This window comes from Nyctibius grandis, chromosome 2 (assembly GCF_013368605.1).
Source record: "Nyctibius grandis isolate bNycGra1 chromosome 2, bNycGra1.pri, whole genome shotgun sequence".
In the NCBI taxonomy this organism is placed as follows: domain Eukaryota; kingdom Metazoa; phylum Chordata; class Aves; order Nyctibiiformes; family Nyctibiidae; genus Nyctibius; species Nyctibius grandis.
The window spans coordinates 65,010,810-65,032,426 of NC_090659.1; the positions used below are offsets into that span (position 1 = coordinate 65,010,810).

Below are 21,617 nucleotides of genomic sequence, written 5' to 3' on the forward strand. Positions count from 1 at the left end.
GCCTTCCCTGGTCAGCAGGATGTAATGGGACCTCCGAACAGCTCTTGAGAGGCAAGGGAAAGAAATAAAAGACAAGGAAATTGAAACACTAACAACGAACATACCATCCAGGGCAGGTTTCCATTAGGCTCAGGAGGCAAATGACAACAGGCGTGGAAGGCTGTAGATGAGACAAAAAGTCTCATAAGGTTTTGCCACTCTCTCATGGCACTGGCTAGATAGAAATACATCTTTTTGTTTTTCTTCTGAGTCCTAAGCTGACACAAAGCCCAAATCAGAAGAAATGTAGAAGGGTGAGCATTTGTAGGGTGCATGTTCCAGCTGGGGCTTCTTGCACTGTCTTTTCCCAGTATGTATGTATATAATTACATATGCATGCCGTATACATATATAAGGTCAGCCAGGTCTCTGTGCTGGTAACCGGTAGGGGAGAGCTGCATTGCCTTCCTCCAAGGAGTCCTCGCTCATCCTCATCCCAGCCCACAGGTGATGGGCGCACACGCTTTTTCCCTATCTCGGGTTCAGAAGTGACCTTTAAGCTTTCTTTCTGCCTTTGTACAAACTAATTACTTTCAAACATACCCAAAATCATAGGGTCAGAGCCTGAAGGTGAAATCAGAGGGTCCAGGTGAATATTATTTCCCTCCCTCCCCTTTTTTTCTCCTACTTGTGATACTTCTTTTCAAGTTTGGAAATTAAAGTTATTTTCCTGCCAATGTTTTCTGCTTCCATGTGGCAAACATTTCTCTTTCCAGTGGAGCAGGAGCCAACATGGCTGCCTCGAGTGTGCATTGATTTTGTGTATCCTGTCAACTCTTTCCTAAACAAAGCGAACAATACTGAGATCTGTTCTGCCTCCCCCTAACCTACTTTTGTGTCACCCCTCAGTTTTAGTACATAATGCATGAACGTGAGGCAAAGTACTGGCTATTTTTTTCTCATAAATACAATTTTGAGGACTCATTTTATCTTAACTATGAAGCCTTTTCCAACTTTTCCCTGTACCTTTTCAAGCCTGGATGTACTAAAAAACGGGATTTAACATCCCAAGCATGGTCTTCCACGTGATTGTGTCTTGGTGACTACTCATCTTATTTGCTTAGGTCACAGATAAATGGACAGTTTGTCCTAATTGTTAGTTTTGCACTCTTTTTGTAAGGACTCTTGTCCTTACAAAATATAGACGACTGTCAGTGCAGGGTCTGAAACAGTGCAATGGGCTGGGGTATCTCGTTGTCCTTCACAGATGGAGGAGGTGAGTGGGCTGTAGAAGTACATTGGAGGTGGTGCCTGGCTTGCTCTTCTCCTTTTTGTTAGGCATTCAGCGCACACACCCTTGGAAAGAGGATTCCTGGCCTGATGGCCACTACCCATCCTGAACTACAATGGTTGTTCTTAAATTAGAAAAGCATGAAACATAAGCGAAAAGAGATTCAAGATGGGTGACAATTTTTTGTCAGTGCATCTTAAATAGTCCCATTAGTTGTTCTTGCTACATTCGTATTCTTTCATATATGTACATATATAAAATCAACAAGTATAGTAGTTGTATCTGCTTTTTAATATATAGGGCTATGCACCACTTCTGGATAAAATCCATGGTTGTGGATGAATCGTATCTTGAAATGTGTATTCTATCCCTTTGCTATGGAGAAGCCCCAATCTGTGGGAACTTGGGTAATGAACTGGAGATTAATTCATGTTTCCTTTCGTACTTCTGCTTGCATCTATTAAGGGGGCTTCTTATGGAGTCAGTAGCTCTAGGTCCTAAGGAAGTGCCTCAGATTGTTTTTCTTTCCCTTTCACTTTGTTTTCATATTTTGCACTGTGGAGAAGAGCAAGTCTAATATTGTCCATGTACTCTTCCTTTTTCACGTAATATGAGCATTGCAGCCTCTGCTGAATAGTCTGTAGCTGTTTCTAAGGATGTAGGAAAAAAAACCCTGTTTGCTTCACATGAATACATCTTGGGAAATTAGACCTTAAATATGGTTTGGGTTTTTCAAGGATTGAATTGGGTGGTCGTGGGTGGTTTTTTGCATGCTAAGTTAAAATAGATGTAAAATGAAACAGGAGTGAGCTCATAGCATAGGCTAAGTGCCAGCTTCCAAAACCTGTATTTCAGGGTATGTTTTAAGTTTTGCTTCAGTCTTCATGATATCATTGTTTACTGTCTTGTCAACAGACTTTTGCTTCTGCTATACTTGTGCCCTTACGATACATGTATTGATGACTGCTTAACTCCTGCCAGAGCGCGTCTCCCATATTGTGAATAAATTGCAGCTTGAAGTTGCCACTTTTTGCTCTCATAGAAGAATCACTGTTTTGTTTATTGTGGTGTTGCTATGGTTCTACCATGCTGGACTTTTGAGTATGATTCTGTTACATCTCAATTACATGGAAAAATGGTGATGTCTTGTCTTCTGAACTGCCACCTATAAATCAAACAATATGATTCGACATATAGCTAGTCGGATAATTGCCAAAGACATATGCCAGTTGGGACAAGCCCAAAATGGTGTTCAAAAATAGCTGACAAACCCATGATCAGGCATATGACTCAGAGCAGAATATGCCTGTGCAACTCTATCTAAATAAATCCAACAATGCCTCCAAAAGTGGCTGCTGCTTCACATCTGCCCTCTTCTTTTGGAGCTACCTTTTTTTCTGTCACTGTATTAGACATCATAACCTAGCACTGGTCCCAAGAACTGCAGAGGTTTGTGCCATGGCCAACTGGAGTCTTGGATCAGTGGCACCGCAGCTTTCCATCAGTCATATGCTGGTAGGCCAGGGATGGAGGTGGGTTTGAAGACCAGCAGCTGAGGGCAAAGGCTGGGACTGGTGGCGACAATCTGGGAGCTTTTGTTTTCATAGCAGCTTGCAGGGAAAGGAAGAGGCAAGGAGGGGAATGAAAGGAAGGGTAAGGATCAGGCAGCCTGGGTGTCTCTTCTAAACCTCTTACCAAATAGTGTGAGACTTGCACCTTATCAGCTAGCCAGGGTGAAGTAGCTCAGAAAAGTCCACCAAGAGGTAAGGGATGGTAATGAATGCAAGCCATCCTACACTGACCTTGAGCTCTGACTGAAACCAGGTGGTCATTTCTGCAGTCCTTACCCAAACCAGACTCTCCTTGGACCAGCCTCAGCCTTCCCTGTGGAAGACTTTGGCCTCTGTACGGACCACAGATTTGAGGCTCTGACATACCCTGCGGTGGCAGATTACTGCAGAAAACTGCTGCTGCGAGGCCATCGCTCAGGGCTTCACCTGGAGAGAGCGAGCACGGCAGGAAGGGACGTTTCCAAAAGAGAAATAGATTTTTTTTTTTTTTTAAATGAGTGATTTGTTAGCTTCAGGCAAATGGCAGAAGGTTTTACTGAAAAGGCTTCTTTATGGGATTGTGGTTTTGCTTGGGGTAGCTGAGAGAAGTCTGTAAACCCCAGGAGCTCAAGGAGTTTGACAGGTTTGACAGGCCTTCCTGCTACTTACGAACAGGAGGCTGGAGCGAGTGTTCCCGAGATCACCTCCCTGTTTTCCATCAAAGCATGCTGGCAAGCCAGAGGAAGAGAGAAGCTGTTTTTTTCTTCCATTTTATTTTCTTATTTAAAGACAATCTTAGAAATTTGCATTTCTGGATCTTTTAAACTTTGTATTTTCTGGGCTCCCCTCAATGTGAAATTCCTGTCAACCTTTCTGGGCTCTGGATTAGACCCTCCTATAGAGCCCTGAGCACCTTGAAATCCATACAGCAATAATCATTAGTGACAATAGGAGAGTCACACCAAAGACTGGTGTACATCACGTCTAAAGAATATGCCAGCTCTAAGGAGCAACGCTCTCGTCTGGACCACGATACCACTGTCATCCCTTCTTGTGTCCACTCACCCTACCGTGCTTCACACGCTGCCCTGGCCCAAAGTGAAGGACAGATGAGAAAATAATGTAAATGAAAATGAAAATTACTGTAGAGCTGCATCTGTGTCATGTGAAATGACAGTAAGGGCTGCAGCTCCTGGTGCAGACAGGGAGAAGAGCCCTCTTTACCCCCCCTGGGTCAACTGATGTCTACACCCCACCCCTGATCTTACTTAGTAAGGGGAGTGAGTGCTTCTAATTAACATCACATACTTCCCGAGTCTGCAAAGCGAAGGGCTTGGATTTCTGCTGTAACAGGAGTGGCTGCTGCAATACTTAAACCATCACTGGTCAGAGAGCTGTTGCAGTGCCTGAGCAGGGGGTCACTGCCCTGGGCATGTGGTAAAGGGAAAGCCTGGAAAGAATCAGTAATTCATGAAAAATGTACACATAAGGAGGAATTTCCTATTTCTTTGAATGATGGTAATTTAATTTAAAAGGAAATCCAGTGACAACTTCCTAGGAAATAAATGCCTTTTTGTAAATCTCTGTGGTGAAAAGGTGCTTAGCTGAAAATCAGCTGAATTCTTACTCTGGTTTCTAATCATGCCTTAGTTCCTAACCCAGCGTAAAGCTTGGGAAACTGAAATCAGCTCTGACAACATGAACAGGCTGCTTAGACCAGAACAAACCCAAGAGATTAAGTTAAACTTGCCAGCTGAAGCAGGCTTCTGAGCTTTATCAAACGTGCAAGCTGGAGAAAACTCTGGAGCCGACATGTGGTCCTGCTAATATCTGAGCCCACTAAACCTTCCAGCCGCAAGGAGCTCCTCAGAGCTGGGGAAGTCTCCTACCTCCTGAAGAGAAGGAGCAGCTTAGCTCCAGAGGCCAGCCTTGTAATTCCTCAGCCTCATCCCTGGCAGCACCTGACCAGCCCACCTTATCCAGCCTGGAGGCTCGTGGGCAAGCCGCTTTATTCAGCACTAGCTTCAAAAATAGAAATCACAATCCCATAGGCAAAGCACCAGAGAAGGCTAGTTGGACTGAAGAAGGAAAGCAAGCCCTTCAGTGTAAACCCTCTAGCTCTGGTCTACTTTCCTCTTTTTTTTTAGTCTTATTGAGGTCTTTTAATACAAATCATGTATAAAGCCAGTTCCTGGTTCTCTGTGCTCACCGTGGTGGACTATGTCCTCCCATTCTCAAGTATTTTCATGGAACAAGGATCTCTTCCCCTCTTCTGGATAGAGAGTCATGAAACTTTGGGGCTTCTTAACACACTGCCTAGCCACCTAGCTGGTTTCTTTGTGCGAGTCGATAATGTAGCCTCACCCTTCGTCTATTACTATTCAATTAGGGTAGTGAGTGCAAGCCCCAAATGACTATGCTAGGACTGTGCAAACATGGCAAGAGGTGACCTGTGTCCCAGGATGCACCATCTAAATAGACAAGACAGAGGAAATACTAATGTTTCAGCTGTGTAAAGAGGAACTGAGGTACACCGAAATTTAAGAGACATTTCTGCATAAGAAGTGTATGCTACAAGCAAAAATTCAATGTGATCCTACCTAGTGCTTTGCCATCTTGTGGTTCTCTGTCTGACTAGCTTTTCTCTCTGTGGGATTAAATGTTACTTCACAAGTCTCCTCCTTGTAGGTGCAGATCAACCAGGGGGGCTAGAGGAGTTATCACCCCAATTCACAGATTTCTCACGGTGAGTGCAGACCCGACGACGCACGTGCTCTGAGTTGCAGCTAGCTGCCGAGCTCTCCCTGTTAGCACAATCATCTGCATCACATCCTACAAATGAAAACCAGAGCGTCCTTCAGATACCTCAGTCATTAAACAGTGGGTTACAACCATATGAAACTCTTCAGGAGCTGTGGGAATTTCTCTATAACTTCCAGTCTGGGATTTGGGGTGCGCCTCCCCCTGTAGTGCTCACTCCCGAAGCATCCCTGTGCTGGTGACTGCCCTTTGCTTGAGTAAGTGATGTCCAACACAGCCTTTCAATTTGAACTCAGCTCCCACTCCACAAGTCATTTTTATTTTACTGGGATACCAGTGAAGCTGTAGCTCAGTAACTGATGTTAAGAGGAACTTTTAACACCTCAACAGCAAATGGAGGAGAGTGTTTCCCATTAGTGGCTGAGGAAGTAAGTGCTCCAGTAACTTCAGCCTTGAAAGCTAATGAAGCTCAGATTGTGGCCGTGGCCTTTGATGTAGAGATGCCTGAGGTCAGTGTAGCTTTCAGAGGTGCCAGTGCAATGCTATGTCACCGCGCTCATCTGGGTGAGGGCCCAATAACTCTAATCCTGTAATCATGTTTCTGTAAGCAACAGCATTTATTGTGCAGATAGTGGGGGATAGCTGCAGCGGTAATTAAATCAGGGATATGTTATAGAGGAGAAGCTAATTCAAACCTGCAATATCATTTCCAGTAGCGAAAGTTACAGCCAACTACATCAGTAAATAAGTAGCAAAATATTGGGATTGGTTTAGGGAGAGAGTACAAGGATAAAAATGCCTTGTTTGGCCATCTAATCCATCTCCCTGCCAGTACCCTCGTTCTCTTAGGGGAGTGATGTTAACACCCTGGCAAAAGTCAGGAAATTCAAAGCTGTGCCTTGACACTCCATCTTTGGCTCCCACTAATACACAGGGCAGGATAAAAGCACCCACTGATGAGTTTGGCACCCTTAGCTTTGAATTTAATTCCTTCTCTCGGGTTGTTTCACAACCTCAGGCCACATACTAGGTATTTTTTGTCTTCTAATGTAGGCTGTTGTCTCCCAGCTATGCGTGCATTGTCAGAAGAACACAATGGCATATTCCACTCTAGTGGGGGGAAATACACATCTATGTGTAAATGTGGTTCATCCAGGAGACGAGGAGAGCATCCAACGAGCTGTTCTGCTGTACTAATTAGTACGTGTTTAGACATTCCGGTTATTTTATTTTGCACAATCCACTCAACTCCATTATAGATAAATGTCTTCTTACGTATATACTTTTAAATCAGAGCTCTTATATATTATATAAGCACTAAATATTTTAAAAAAACCCCACTGTTTGAAAAAGGAGCAATGATCGGGTACTTTGTACCCCTTTTCTATGTGGATATCTGTAACTTTGGTGGGGTTTCTGTGTGTGAAATGGCCACAGAACTGTTTATGAAGAATCAGTTCTATATACCAAGGAAGAAAGAATGAAAAATGCTTCTTTAAAGAAAATCTGATGGCAAACTGCAGGCTTCAGTTGTACTACACACAAATGCATGCATGCGCATGTACACATATACATAGTACATATGTATGAATATTTATATAAAAATATCCACATACAAACCCATTTCTTTTAGCTCAGTGCCTGAAAGTTCATTTGTGGGCATCCTGATTCTTGATATATTATTTGTAAACAGAGGGCCAGGGGACAGGAGTATTTCCTTGACTTCAATAGATGATGAGGCCTCAAGCTGTGAACTCAGATTGGGACCTCTAAGTATCCTGCTGCTACCTAACAGCTTGCTGAAAAATGACATAATTTGTGACATCAGCAATATGCTGCTTTAATAGAGGTTTGTAAAATGGTTTCCACCCTCATGTGTCAGGACAAAAACACCTGTCCTCCCTAAATCCGAGGTGGCCTCCTCCTGTATTCCTCACACACCTCGCATCCTTTGTACTTTTTAGGTATACCTAAAATATAATAAGATATGATATGATATGATATGATATGATATGATATGATATGATATGATATATAATATAATATAATATAATATAATATAATATAATATAATATAATATAATATAATAATATAGTATTGCAGAGTGATAGGAAATAATTTTGTAATATCTGCGCGAGAACTCGTGCCCCATCAGTGCCAGGGAAGATGTTACTTTCCAGGAGAATGGTGGCTGCCAGCAGGAGGTTCAGCAATGCAGATTTTAATGCGGAGATTTAATTTCAAATACAATTCACAGTTTGTATGTGGTTGAAAAAATGTTTATTACCACCTGGATGTTCAGGACACTCTTTTGGAGGAAATAAATTTCAATTTGGACAATGCCTTGTCATTTCAATTGATGACTTTAAAGCATTTCACAGCTCTGCAAACAAGATGTTTTATACAATCCTAATAGTAACAGCAGAAAACAACACACCAATTTAAAAATAATCCAAAATAATACAAAAAAAAAACCCTGACAGCCTTGGATAACAGGACACTAGCCTGAAATTGATTCAAATGTGAGAGTTTTAATGATTTTTGCAAATGCTCCATTCTATAATACAATGAGAAAAGAATAATTTGCCTTTTGGAAATGATATTGCATCTGGGGTAAATTTATTTTAAAGTAAGTTACAAACTAAAAAAAAAAAGTTTTAAAGGATATAAACATTGTCAGAACTGAAGGGCAGTAGGAGGAGTGTGCCTTAACATGAAAGAGTTTGTGCTCTGGATCAGCTGTGTCACTGATGATACACGAAATGAAATCAGGACCTGTTAGGAAACACACCTTGGGAGTCACAACTGCCCAGTCACAGCCACAGCATTTACTGGGATTTCTGGTTGGAGGGAGGTTTGATACACTCATCGGAGGGGGCCCTTCACACATGGCTCCTTATAAATGGTAAAGGAAAGGATCTCGAGAGACAGACCAACTCCACACGTGGTGGATGAGGCAGTGTACCTGCCTCTTTAGAAGACCATGCCCTGGGTTTTCCAGCCCACCACAGTCTGCTCCCTGAGGCAAAGGTACACCAAGACAAGAAGAACACAGAAGTCAGGAAGGCTCCATGTGAAAATACAGAGATTTCTTCATCTCTCTAGATAGCAGTGTAGTAGGCCTTCCTCACCAAAGGAAAGAAAACAAGAGAAAAGAAGGAAAGAAGGAAAGAAGGAAAGAAGGAAAGAAGGAAAGAAAGAAAGAAAAAGAAAGAAAGAAAAGGAAGGAAGGAAAGAAAGAAAAAAGTATTTTTCAAGGGGGGAAACAGTCCATTGGTGTAGATGTTTAGGCAAGAGCCTAAGGTGCAGGCACAGCTTGACAAAATATAGGGGTAGGAAAGTAAGTCCCTTATTCTTCCCTTGTTTATTTTCTAAGGTTCCTCCTTCCCCTGCTTTTTTTGTTGCATCTCTGTACATTTTATAGCATAAAAAATGACCAGAAAAGACCTTGGGTTTCACCTAGTCCACCCCCCTCACGAAAGGCCCTGAGGCAGATGATTACCTAGCCTCTCTAAAGAAACCTCATCCCTTTCCTTTAGTGACTTATCTCGTTATGCAACTAGTCTCCAATTAGTGAAGTTTTTTGTTTTACAAATATTTAGATGTTCACACTTTCCTTTGCTGCAAATTAAACTGATTTCTGCCTATCGTTCTGCCTAAGGATGTGGAGAACAAGGGATGACTCCACCCCAGAGTATGAGAGGACAGGCACGCATCTGTCCCCTCCATCCCCATCCCTCAGCCACTCTCCACCAGTATTTCCCCACTCCTTAGGCCACCTCTCTGTTTGTTAACATTTGCTCTCCAACTTGCGGTCCATGCTCTCCTGCTTCTTACTTGTAGTCAGCTCTTTGTTCAGGTCGGTAACTGGATGCACCAGAGGAGAAGTAGCGTTAGGGCTTCCACAGACAGCTGCGGAGAAAAATCACCTTATATGAGCTTTTACCATGGGAAGAGATGGTTTATCAGGTATTCGAGGGCTGGATGGGAGGTGTGCATGGAGGGCGAGCTGCAAAGGCAGAAATCAGTGGGTTCTGCCAGCTCCTCTTCAAATGCCATTTGGAGCCTTGGGGATGCGAAGACGATCACGTTGAACCCGCAATGCAGTCGGTGGGCTTCAGCCCTGCCTTTACATTTGTGCTAACAGAAACAAAATACGTTGTAGAAGCACAAAACAAATTCTGCTTTTGCCCTTAACACTGACTTATAACTAACCTCAGATCTCTGGTGATTTCTGGCTTGGTTTTATGCACATCGTCTGTGGCAGGAGGGAAATGGCTTCTATTTTCATAGTTGGTTCTCACATGAAATAAAGGGGGGGAAGAGGAGGAGGGGGGAAGATGCAGCTGCAAAAACAGTCAGTGAAACATAAAAATCCCTATTGTTTTGTTGTAATTCTCAGTGCCCTTCAACTTCTGGGCACAGACAAGGCCTCCCCCTGCTCAGGTTCAATACGCAGGGGAACCTTGGGGCTCAGAGCTCCCTCCCTACTTTCCCTAAGCCTCGCCGTCAATTGTGCTTTTGTTCACGGAAGAAAATTTAGCCCAATGCATGCTAATTTATAGCCAGGGAAGCAATTAAAAAAAAGTTTATTATCCTTTCCCCACAGCCTCTCAAATGGAGTGTTACAGCAGCAGGGTTTTTTGGTAAACTTGACACAAACTGATGTCAGTTAGAGGGGAGCGAGGCCGGGAACCGAGCACAGCTCTTTTACATCTCCCTTCCATGTCGAATGGGACAGCCTTCCGATTTTCTGTGTCTGCCTATACTCAGGAACGTGCGTGCTTGATGAAAACCTGGCACAAAGACACACTCGTTTCCCTAAGCTTTGACAGCAAACTTGCACTGTACACGTCACCCTCATGTACCCTTTTAACAAATGCCAGTTAAACATTGAAGAAATAATTGCCTAATATAGCTGCAATGTAGAGACATATTTACATGTATTACTGAACTTACTGTGTGCCTTTTTCTGTACATTCGGCATATCCTTAATATTCAACAAAATTATACTCATCTGTATGGTGAAGTCAGCTAAGCCAGTGCCCTTCTGGACTTTGTAACTTCTTGCAAAATCTCAGAACTGCACCAATGGAGGTTTTCCCATTAGTACAGGACTGGCTTTTTCTTTCAGGGGGAACTGTTTGGTTTTTTTTTTTTCCAAATCAATTGTAAAGAAAGCAATAGATGTTTCTACCGACTCTACATTTTAAGCAGTCTCTGAGTCGAGCATCATGATGTGGAGCTGAAAGTGCCTGAACGCTTTCAAACTAACAGGTAGGCTTTTGCTTGCTTCCCAGCAGTCACACGAGTGCAGTGGTTGGGGCACGGCACTGCTGTGGGGCAGGCAGGGATGGGCAGGTCCTCCTGAGGCATCTTGTGGGCAGAGACCACAGCTCTTCCCTGCACTCTGACCAAGTACCACAGACCTGTGGGACCTTCTTAAACTCTGAAATAAAACACAAACCCTTCACTGACAGCCCAGGCTCTGATGATTGAAGAGTATGGAAGTGATTTTGTTCTCCCACCTGTGCTGTCACCAGCCATGTAACCGGACAGGCCTTGCACACCTTCTGCTACCGGTTTCCCCCTCAATTGCAACTATTTAATTCTGCATTATCCAACCACAGGCCTCTTGGCGACAAAACTGGAGGCAGGGTTGTCAGTGACGGTCGGATTTGCAGTGATACATGCACTAATGACTGTATCTGAGCTGCATTTTTACATAGGTCACGACAAGCAGAGTTAGCATGAAGCATTTCCAGTGGCATCCCACAGGGTATTAGACCTGCACAAACACTGCTATATATATTAGAGACTACTGCAAAGGCAAGCCAGGAATGAAGTTAAGTACCAGGAAGCCTAGACCGGGTCTTCCTAGCAGCATGAAGTGTGTCTCCCATAAATTCTACGTTATTGCAGGCATGTCTCACACAGGAGCTAGGTTTTTACCTGCAGCAAGCTTCACTTTGAAAAATTCCTGATGCCTGTGCTTCATATCTCAACTTTAATAACATTAGCAGCTCTAGCAGAAATAGGAATAAAATTATAAGAAGCATAAGACCCAAAGAGGCCCAATCGGGTAGCATAGCATAGGCATTTAGCACTCTTCTTTCTCACCAGGCTGATCAGCTTCAAATAATGCCAGCAGGCAGTGGGCACCGACAACAGCTTTAGGATGGGGCCTTTTGCATTTCGAAAGACATCATTCTGAGCAGCATCTTACAGTATTGGCTTTGCTATTGCAGATTTGGGCGCTTCAGACTTAATTTTGGAAGCGACAACCCCAAAACATAGTAAGGACACCTGATCTCTCCCCCTCATTCACCGTATGGGCACTTGCAGGACTTTTTCGCTCTGTATCCCATTCCCCACACCCTTAGACATGGTGAGGAAAGCCCCCCTCCCGTTCCCAGTGAGGGATGCCCATGGCTGGGAGGTGTGTGTGAAGGGAGGCCTGGGGTGCACCAAGGGGACAAGGAGACCCAGTGGGCACTGTGAGGGGGAAGGATAGGGTGCAGGAGATGGAGGGCACTAATTTCTCTGCTGACCCTTGCAGGCACCAGTGGTGCTGGCCTGGTGTGTATGTACCTCTCTGCACAGCTGGACTCTCCACAGGCACCCAGGTCCCAGCTGAAGGGATGCTGTGGGTATTAAGGTGGCCAGAGGAGACCGTTCTGGTGGCAGTGTAAGGGGTGCGATTAAGGCTCCCCTTGCCCTTTCCCTTTCTCGGAGGTATCTGGGGCTCCTGGCAGCAGCGCAGGACGGCGCGGGGCTGTCACGGTCCCCGCGGGGACAGGAACCGCCACCCTTCATCCACCCACCTACCCAGCGCCGGGGCTGCAGCCCGGCGGCCCCGCGGCGGTGCGGGGCACTGCGGGGGGTCCCCTCCCGCAGCCCCTCCCGCCACTGGCAGCTTCTCGACCCCGGGGCGGGGAGGAAGACGACACCTCCGCCCCGTCAGCGCGGCGGTTCGTGCAAATACCGGCACCCCAAACCGGCCCGCAGCCCTCCCCGCCCCGCCGGGGCTCCTCTCCGTGGGGGTGCGCGGCTCCCAACCTCCCCGGCACCGTGAAAAATCGAAAATAATAGGCTGCCCTCACGGGCTTTTATTCCCTGCCCCCCCCCCCCCCCCGCCTTTTAATCTTTAAAATAGTAGTTAGAAAATAGCCCTGCCTCGGAGCTTCGCCATGCTCTGAACCCGAGGGAGGGTGAAGGTGGGAGAAGAGAGGGTTGGAGCCATGGGATGGATGAAATGCAGCCAAAATTGGGCTTCTCCCCCCGCCCCCCAATTCGAAATCAGAAATTACTGCCGGAGGAGCAGATACTCCGTTTTATTGGCTCGTACAAAAAAAGTTTTCAAAGCCTAATTTCCACCAGATACATTTATTTTCCGTTGAAAGCAAAATTAAAACAATAGGCGCGAGTAGGTGCCATTAAACCTAAGCCATCTTTCGCTGTTAATCACAGGAGAGAATGATTAGAAGGCAGTAAAGGAGCACTGTGTTTTAAACGCAAAAATCCAGATTTTTCGGAAGAGTGAGCTCAAAGGAGGAGGACCGAAGCAGCGCGAGAAACAAGGAGGGACCCTTAATAAGAGTTAAAATTCAGTGTCGAGTTACTTCTCGATATTGCAGGGCACATGCCGTTCCTGGAAGGGATTTGTGGTTGTGAAATGCATCCCTTGCTAAAATAGGAGAAACCAAAACAACTTTTTTCTTTTTAAGTCCCGAGTTCAAAACAAAACCAAAAGAAAAGGGAAAAAAAACCCCAACCAACAAAATATCCCTCTAAATTTCAAACCGCAGCTTTGAACAGCTTTCCTGGCTCTGTTGGCTTCAAACCTCACAGGCGGAGTGCCCCTGTGTTCCCCAGGTCCCCCTGCCCTCCCTCCCCCCGTTTCTGCTGCCTGGATGGTAGGTTCAGAAGCAAATACCCTGCTAAATAATTGCTAGAATTTAAAAAAAAAAAAGAAAGAAAAAAAAGGGAAAATGCACACCAGCATTCAGGTGCTAACCTACTTATTTGAAAGTAATTTATTTTCCATTTTGCCCGTTTTCCCCCTTTAAAACAACGCTGAAAGAAAGAATAAGTGCTTTAACATTTCAATGTTGTGCTCTAGTAATTACTTTTTCACTTTTCCCCTAAGTTCCAATGTGAAAACCTCCCGGGGGGTCTTTGCTGTAGCAGGGCTACAGTTCCCAATCCCGAGCGCAAGATCTGCAATTACAAACCCATTCGGTGCCCTTCCCCATCATTAATATGCACAAAAATCCTGCTGCTAATTTTATAATCTGTTTTGTTTCATCAATTGCTTGCCTAGCACCAGGCGGGAAAGTAAAAGAGAGAAAGAAAAAGAAAGAGGAGAAGAATAAAGGCGGAAAACCACGGAAAGCTTCCTAAAGTAAACGAAAAACCCAAATAAATCGCATTTTATGTCTTATAAACGTAAATTCGTTAAGACTGTTAAATGGAAGCAGGATTTTCCGCTGGGGGAAGGGGGGATTATGGCAGGGAAATTTAAGGAGAAATCGAATATACCCAACGTTTTATTTGCGTATTTGATTTCTCCGCGTACGGGTCACGAAACGAAGTTACTTAAGCAGTCAGCTGCGGAAGCGAGAGGTTGCGCGTAAACACCTCGAGAGAGCTTATTATTATCTCTTGGTTTTAACGAGGGAAGGAAGGCGGCGGATGCGGGCGGGGTTGGGGTGCGCCGCTGCCGCCCCCCGCGCTGCCCTCCGCGGCCGCGCAGCTCCCGCGGGCTTGTCACACGTTGTCATTAAGACTTCAGTAAAACAATGAAGACATTATTTTTTGAAATCCTCTTCTCCCCCCGGCCCCCCCCCCCCGGCGCGGTATTAAGGGAATAAAACAATCTACACCACACGGGTCCTATTGAGATTAATGAAAAAATTATGCAAAAAAAGCAAAAAAAAAACACCAAACCAACCCAAATCCCACAACACTATATCTCATAAATCTCATTTTCCGTTCCCTGCGCCAGGCCTCGCCGCCTTGCCTTGCACCTGATGATTTATTAACGTAATCTGCGGGGATAGCTACATATGTGCCCAGCTCCGGCGTGTCCCAAGCTCATCTTCTAAGTAATTGCTTCTCATTAGTTCTGATAATGTTTTAATAGCGTTACCCATAATTTAAGTCAGCCAAGAATTAATAACAGAGGGTGCCCTGAAACTCACGGGGGCGGGAGCTGCGAGGCGCAATAAAAACAGGTAGTCTTTAATTAATCAGATTAGCCCGGAGGTCCCCGCGCTGTAAGGGATCACCCGCCGCAGCGCCCTCGGACGGGACCCGGGCGGGGGGTGCGGGGTGTCGGCCCGCGCTGCTCATCCCCACACCCCGCGGGGGGGGGGCGGGACGGCGGCTCTGCTGCCGTCCCCCGCCCGCCCCGCGGCTGCTCCCTCGGTGCTGCTCCCTCGGTGCTGCTCCCTCGGTGCTGCTCCCTCGGTGCTGCTCCCTCGGTGCTGCTCCCTCGGTGCTGCTCCCTCGGTGCTGCCCCCACGGTGCCGCCCCGGCCGGGCCCGGCAGCGCTGCGGGGGTGGCGGGGGGCCGGGGGCTGCCCCCCGTCTCGCTTCCCGGCCCGGCCCCAGCCGTGTCCTCGCCGTTCCCGGGTGAGGGGGCTGCCCCCCGTCCCGCTCCTCCGCCGCTCCCCGAGCCCAGCTCAGCCGTGTCCCCGCCATTCCGGGGGGTGCTGTCCCCCGTCCCGCTCCTCCATCGCCCCCCGGGCCCAGCCCAGCCGTGTCCTCGCCGTTCCCGGGGTATGTGTGTGTCCGCCCCCACGTCCCGCTCCTCCATCGCCCCCCGGGCCCAGCCCAGCCGTGTCCCCGCCGTTCCCGGGGGGGCCGCGGCGAGGCGCTCCCGCTGCCCCCACGCTCCCGGTCCTCGCTGCTTCCACGCGGGTCGGTCCGTGTTCCCCCCCCCCCCCCTCCTTTCCTTTCTCCTTAATTAAACCAAAAATAACCCAAAATGTTTAAAATCGCTGCTCAGAGACGGAGGGGAAACATAGTAAGCGAGCAGATGGGAGGAATAAGCCGCTGTGACTCTGTGCATAAAATAGCCATGGAGGCGGTGAAAAATGAAACTCAAAAACAACTGTTTTCTATTTACAAATTTAAATAAACAGAACAGCCTTCCCCGCGGTGTTTGTCTAAGTGCAGCAGCATTGCTGCTGTGTAGGTCATGAAAAGGTTGGTGCATAGTTTAAAACTTCCCATTCTGTTAATTTCTTAAAGAACAGTCGTTCATAGTCTGAGCACAAAAGCTCATGATTTAATGAGGAACAGAAACAAAATCTCTGATTGTTGGTGTTTCAAACTTCATTGGAGTCCTCTGGCAACCACAAGTTGATCCTCTGCAGCTTCAATACCCTTTAGCCCTCCATATAAGAGTACATGCTGAATAGAGGACAATGCCTGGTTGTTATGTTTATTTACCCTTACTACAAGCTGGGTTAACCTCTTCAAAACAGCTTTACTAAGCCCGTTAACCACACGGCCCACATGACCTGTAGCCGTATCCCTAATGTGATGTAAATCTGACTCTAGACCATATGCACAAGTTCTGCTGCATTGTGTCTCTGAAAACTACAAGTTTATTGCCGTCCAACCCTTCCCCGGGCTGGACGCTTCCAGGAGGAAACGCTCTCAATAGCGACCGCTTAAAAAAAGAGAAGAAAGTCAAGAGTCCTGCATTGTCGGAGCAATATTTTTAATGGCTGTTGCACATTTACAGAAGGGGGGAAAGGGAGAATGCGAAGCCTGCACAGGGTAATGATTTTCATCGTGATTATTTCAACCGGTGCGTAATTATTCGAGGTTTTTGCCCTTTCTGATGGGAGCTCTGCACAGGAGTAGGAAGAAGTGTAGATACAAATAGAAGTGATTGACCCAGCTTACATTTTGCCTTTCTTCTTCAGTGAAGTCATAATCCCGCATTCATAGTAATTATTGTGATGTCACACAGTCGGTGATGTAACTTTGTTGCAGACTATGAGTAGTACATGGGCCCTGCAGGAGCGAGCAGCGGTTTGAGTCAGGAATAGTTTTAGTAATTAGCAATTCTGGCAAGCAAACTATGACAGATCTGCAAAATGGAAATGAATTTCTGCATAAGCTTTATGTCTTTAATTTTTTTTCCCCCCAAGTATTATAGTCATCTTTTAAAACAGCTACTGGGGCCCCATGGCGAGAGCTTCATTTACCAGCTCATTTTTTCTTGATGGCTGTGGCAAGCGTAACAATGTTCTGTGCCTGCTTCAGTAATGGCATGTCGATCATGCTCCCGCGGAAAGTAAACGCTCCCTGGAAAAGAGAGAATACAAACTTCCTGAGAGGACCTCTGGAAATCGTAGCTGGCTTGTCTTTTTCTTTAAACACACATCCGTTCGCCAAGAAACATCAGCTCCCACAGGAATCCTGAATGAGTTTTAGGAGACAAGCTAACTGAGATGGGACAAACGCATTTAAAGAAATGCGGTGGGTGCCGAGTGCTCCGAAGAGGAGACAAAAAGTGAGAGAAAAGAGAAGCCCAGTGCGCAGCCTGCCTGTTTCGGCCTCTCCAGCTGGCAAACATGGAGGGCCAAGAGCAGCGAGGCTGTGCGTGCCAGCCGGGGGGCTGGCGGACACCGCACCGGGGGGGCAGCTCTGCTCCCCATGTCCAGCATCACCCTCCAGCACCAGGGCTGTGCCGCAAGGCCGGTGTGAAACTGTCTGCGGACGGAGAGCAAAGCCAGAAGCGTCATCTTTGTCAGGAAACAGCAATAGGCGTTTGCGGGGGGGATGGAGGGAAGTTCTCCTGACTTGGGGGTGTGTTGAGGTTGTGCCGCTGCACCTCTCCATCAGGTCTTCAGTGCTAAAGCTGGGCTGGGCCTGTGCTTAGAGCCAGGGGCTGGGATGAAAGCTGAAAAAACAAGAGGCTGGCACGATAATATTGCCCAAATCTGCTCTGGAGGCAAGGTAAAGCCCACCTGAGCACTGCATATAGGGAATTTCCCCAAGCGGCTGCAGAACGAGCCAGTGTGCCTCAGTGGTGGTGATCGGAGAACCAGGGTGGGTTTCAGAAGTCAGTTTGTATTTCTAGGGATTTTACGTTGGTACCACGGTGACAAGTTTAAAATAATTAACTATGAATCATAGTTAAATCTTAAAAAGAAAACACATGTTTTAAACAAGACCAAACCTCACTTGTTCCTTTGGATGGTTTAATCCGCACATGTGTTGCTGAGGTAGGATTTTGAAGATAAAACACTGTGCATCAAGACATGCCAAAGTTCAGCAGACAAAAAAAAATAAAATCTTATTTGTAATTCTGACAGTACTTTGACACAGTCTTGAAAAAACTAAATACAAAGATGCAATCCGTTCCCTGAAGAATTCAGAATTGAAGGCCTGGCCCCAGCGCTGTGTAGGGCGTCTCTGTGAAGCACTGTGCACCCTTTTAATGTCCCGCTGCAATCGATATGGGATCACAGGCTGGTCTTAGGTTTGACAGCGAGCGAGGCTAACCAAGAACAGGGCAAGAACGATAGCGGCATGTGTGGCTGTGCATGCAGAGGGAAAGAAATGCAGAGGAGAGCAAGCCCTTTACTGTTTTTTGGTTTTCATTTAAGGCTTGATAATCATTAAATAGAGGACTCTAATAAAAAAGTGAAAATATAACCAATTTACAAAAATGTTTAGGAAATGGCATATCTCCAGTGACATATCTAGCTTGATTGAAGCAGTATTAATTAAATACTAAACCACATTCTAGAACAGTTAAGATAAAAATCCACCTTAAATAGTAATCTAATAGAAATCAATACTGTTGCATATAAGAACAGGCTGTATTAAAGCCATTAGAAACCTAATAGTTACAACTATTATTTTATTCTAAGTAGGATTTCCTGCTATAGCTTGCAGTATTTTAGGTGGGTTTGGAGAATAATGGGACTGACACATACTCAATGGTAGATGCTTCAAATTGAATTTCTTGTTTACAGAGCAACAAATCAACCCCAACAACATTAATATTATTATCACTATTATTATTATTACAATACACCACTTTTTAGCTTAGCTACATCTCAGCCATTTTCACTTACACTTTTAAACCTTTACAGAAAATGCATCCTCAAACTATTCCATTAACTGTTGTGAAAATAAGTTGGGAACTAAGTAAACATTTTATGACATAGGACTCCTTCAGAATAATTCAGGTCTACGCAGTGATCGCAAACTGCAAGATACATTTTTTCCTCACTGTAAGAAAAAAATGTTTTAGTTGTGCCTGTTTTTCTATAGGCATTCAGTCAAAGAATAGCTATTGCTTACAAGAGAAATTTGCATGTGAGATGACAGTGATAAGTAGAAATCTGTTAAGATCTGGAATCATCCTTCCTAGTTCTGTGAAACGGCTAGCTTAGGAGCACAGTTATCCTAAGTACCTGCAATAGTTTGCAGAAAGAGGTGGGCACCTAGCAATGGCAATTCTGATCTCTGGTGGTCCGAATCTTGATCCAGAGGGTCTTACCCCTTCCACCAGTACACAGGGTGCTCTGAAATCAGGTACCTCTGCAGGTGCGTAAGTTGGAGCATGATGAATCTGGGTCAGAATGTCTTTTTTGAAAAGCAGGAGTTTAATTAAACAGCATGCCTGTCCTCTCTTCATTCAAATAACACGTTTAGAAAGGAAACCAGGATAATAGTGTGTCTGTGTGGACATGTGAACGCTGAACCACTTGAGATCTGCCCTACGTTCTCTTCTTGCCAGCATGCAGCTGTAGTTTGGGTTGCTAGGAATTTGAATTCTTGAAGGAAAAAAATGCCTTTTTTTCCTAACAGCAAAGAGTAACATGAAGAAGTTGGCTTCTTTGCCTGTTCACTTGAGGCTTATTTTCTCCCTGCTAATTTGCAGCGTTGAGCTGAAGTCCAGAAAAAGAAACCGATTTTAATGCCATTGAATATACTCTATTCACTACCTCTCTTTCCACCCACAGGTTTCAACAGATAGGAAATACCAGTAATTATAGCTTTGTCCCCATGCTCTCTTTTCCAGTTCTGCTAGATGAAATTTGCCTTTAGCATTCTTTTGATTTTCTCTCGCATGTATACAAAGGAAACAAGACTTTCTATAAACACCATTTGCTTTGATAGCGTTAATCTGGGGATTAATTTAGTCATAGATCTAAATTTTCTTTTTGGCTAATTTTCTTAATAATCTCACGCTTCCAGCCTGTACTTAGACTTCCAGTAGTTCAACTGTGGGACCAAAGATCTGTTCTTATGGAAGCTTGCAGCGTGAATGGGAGCAACGGCGGGTGCCTGGTGTGAGGCTGGGGTTTGCATCCATTGCGTTCGGTGGCTGTGGTTCTCGCTCGCCATCTAACCATATAAATCATTCAGTGGGAGCCTTTTCAGAAAGCTGCGAGAGGATCCTGCTGTCAGGCGAGTCAGACATGTCAGAGCTGCCCTGGGAAGAGACAGGCCCTCCAGGTAACAGCTGACAGAGGAGCGAGGAGAAGGAGCAGCCAGGAGGGAGAGCTGCAGCTGGTGGGTGCAGCCTTTGGGTGACGGTGCACGGGTGCAAGTAACTCTGGTGGGAGGAAAGGTGGGGGGACGGAGGACAACTGCGGCACCCACCGTACCACTGGCTCTAAGTGCAGCCCTTCTGAGGAGTGGGTGGCTCTGGGGGCCAAAGACACTGCCCCTGTTTTCAGCAATGCAGCACATCCTGTCCTGTCCTCATCCAGTGCCATCCTTCGTGCAGCAACACGGGGAACATGCTAAGGGCGAAGCCCTGTGAGAAACAGGGTGACTGTGGCACTCACCAGCCTGTAGGTATGGGAGCTGTAGGACTGCTTTGCTGGCCTACGCTGTACAGCTCTGAAGGCAGCACAGTGCAGCAGAGAGGTTTGTACTGGCACGGCCTTTGGCTTCCCTCAGCCTGATCACTATATGCCTCTGTCAGGGCAGACTATCAGGGAGACAGCAAGGAAGAAAGGTGAACAGACAACGTTTCCCATTTGGATCATCATGCAGACTAGCTAAGAGTCCTTCCCAGTCGACTGACAAGCAAGGAAAGACTCAGTAGTGTTTCCTTCTGGATAGCCCTGTGAGAGCAGAATCACATAGAATCACAGAATGGTTGGGGTTGGAAGGGACCTCTGGAGATCATCCAGTCCAATCCCCTGCCAAAGCAGGTTCACCCAGAGGACATTGCACAGGGTCACTTACAGGTGGGTTTTGAATATCTCCAGAGAAAGAGACTCCACAACCTCTCTGGGCAGCCTGTTCCAGTGCTCTGTCACCCTCAAAGGAAAGAAGTTTTTTCTCATATTTAGATGGGACTTCCCGTGTTTCAGTTTATGCCCACTGCCCCTTGTCCTGAGCAGAGCGACAACAAGGTGGCAGACCCATCTAGCTCCTCTTCTCTCTGCCTGGTCATTGGAGCTGCCCACAGAGCCCACAAAGTTGTCATTTCCCCATCTCCATCTCTTCTATCAGGCAACCTTCTCCAGCCTGAATGATGCAGGACCAGTACTGTGCAATTTGCTGCATCCCCCAGGAACCATGTAGTATTTGAATGCAATAAATTCATAGTGACATTTAATGCTCTGTTAAAACAGTAGTAACATCTTTAAAAACCTAACAGCTATTTATGCGAGATGCAGGCCATGCTGAGTAAGGCTGTAACAGCTCTACTTTGAATTTCAATATGTCCTAAAGCGCTTTGAGAATGTAATGGAGAGGGCTTTTGCCAAAAACAGAAAACAGCTGGAAGGGAATTAAAATTACAGAAAGCTGCTAGGTTTTATTTTTCAGAAGGAAACAGTAAAAAATTATAGTCTTGGAAGAAAGCGAATTGAGCATGGTCAGCCCCAAGTGATACAAAGATCCAGCCTACAGACAAGGGAAGCAATAAGGCAGAGTTGACAACAGTTATTTTCACAGGTTAGGAGCTGAAGATACAGGCTTATGAAAAAAGGGGGCAAATCAAGTTATGCATGAGGAATATCTAATGCAATAAGTTTCCA

At 45.7% G+C, this 21,617-nt stretch overlaps 2 protein-coding genes across 7 annotated transcripts in view; both read right to left on the reverse strand.

The window, feature by feature from the left end:
• Positions 1-21,617, reverse strand: part of PCCA (propionyl-CoA carboxylase subunit alpha) — a 566,570-nt gene that overhangs the window by 388,102 nt on the left and 156,851 nt on the right. The gene's annotated exons all lie outside the window — the stretch shown is intronic.
• Positions 16,296-21,617, reverse strand: part of CLYBL (citramalyl-CoA lyase) — a 179,892-nt gene continuing 174,570 nt past the window's right edge. For 4 of the 6 annotated variants that reach the window (XM_068395368.1, XM_068395367.1, XM_068395369.1 and 1 more), the window contains one exon: positions 16,296-16,905. In XM_068395368.1, the coding sequence (XP_068251469.1) occupies positions 16,810-16,905 (96 nt within the window). In that variant the 3' untranslated portion in view covers positions 16,296-16,809. The remainder of the gene's footprint in view (positions 16,906-21,617) is intronic. The other 2 variants (XM_068395366.1, XM_068395365.1) reach the window with 2 other exon arrangements.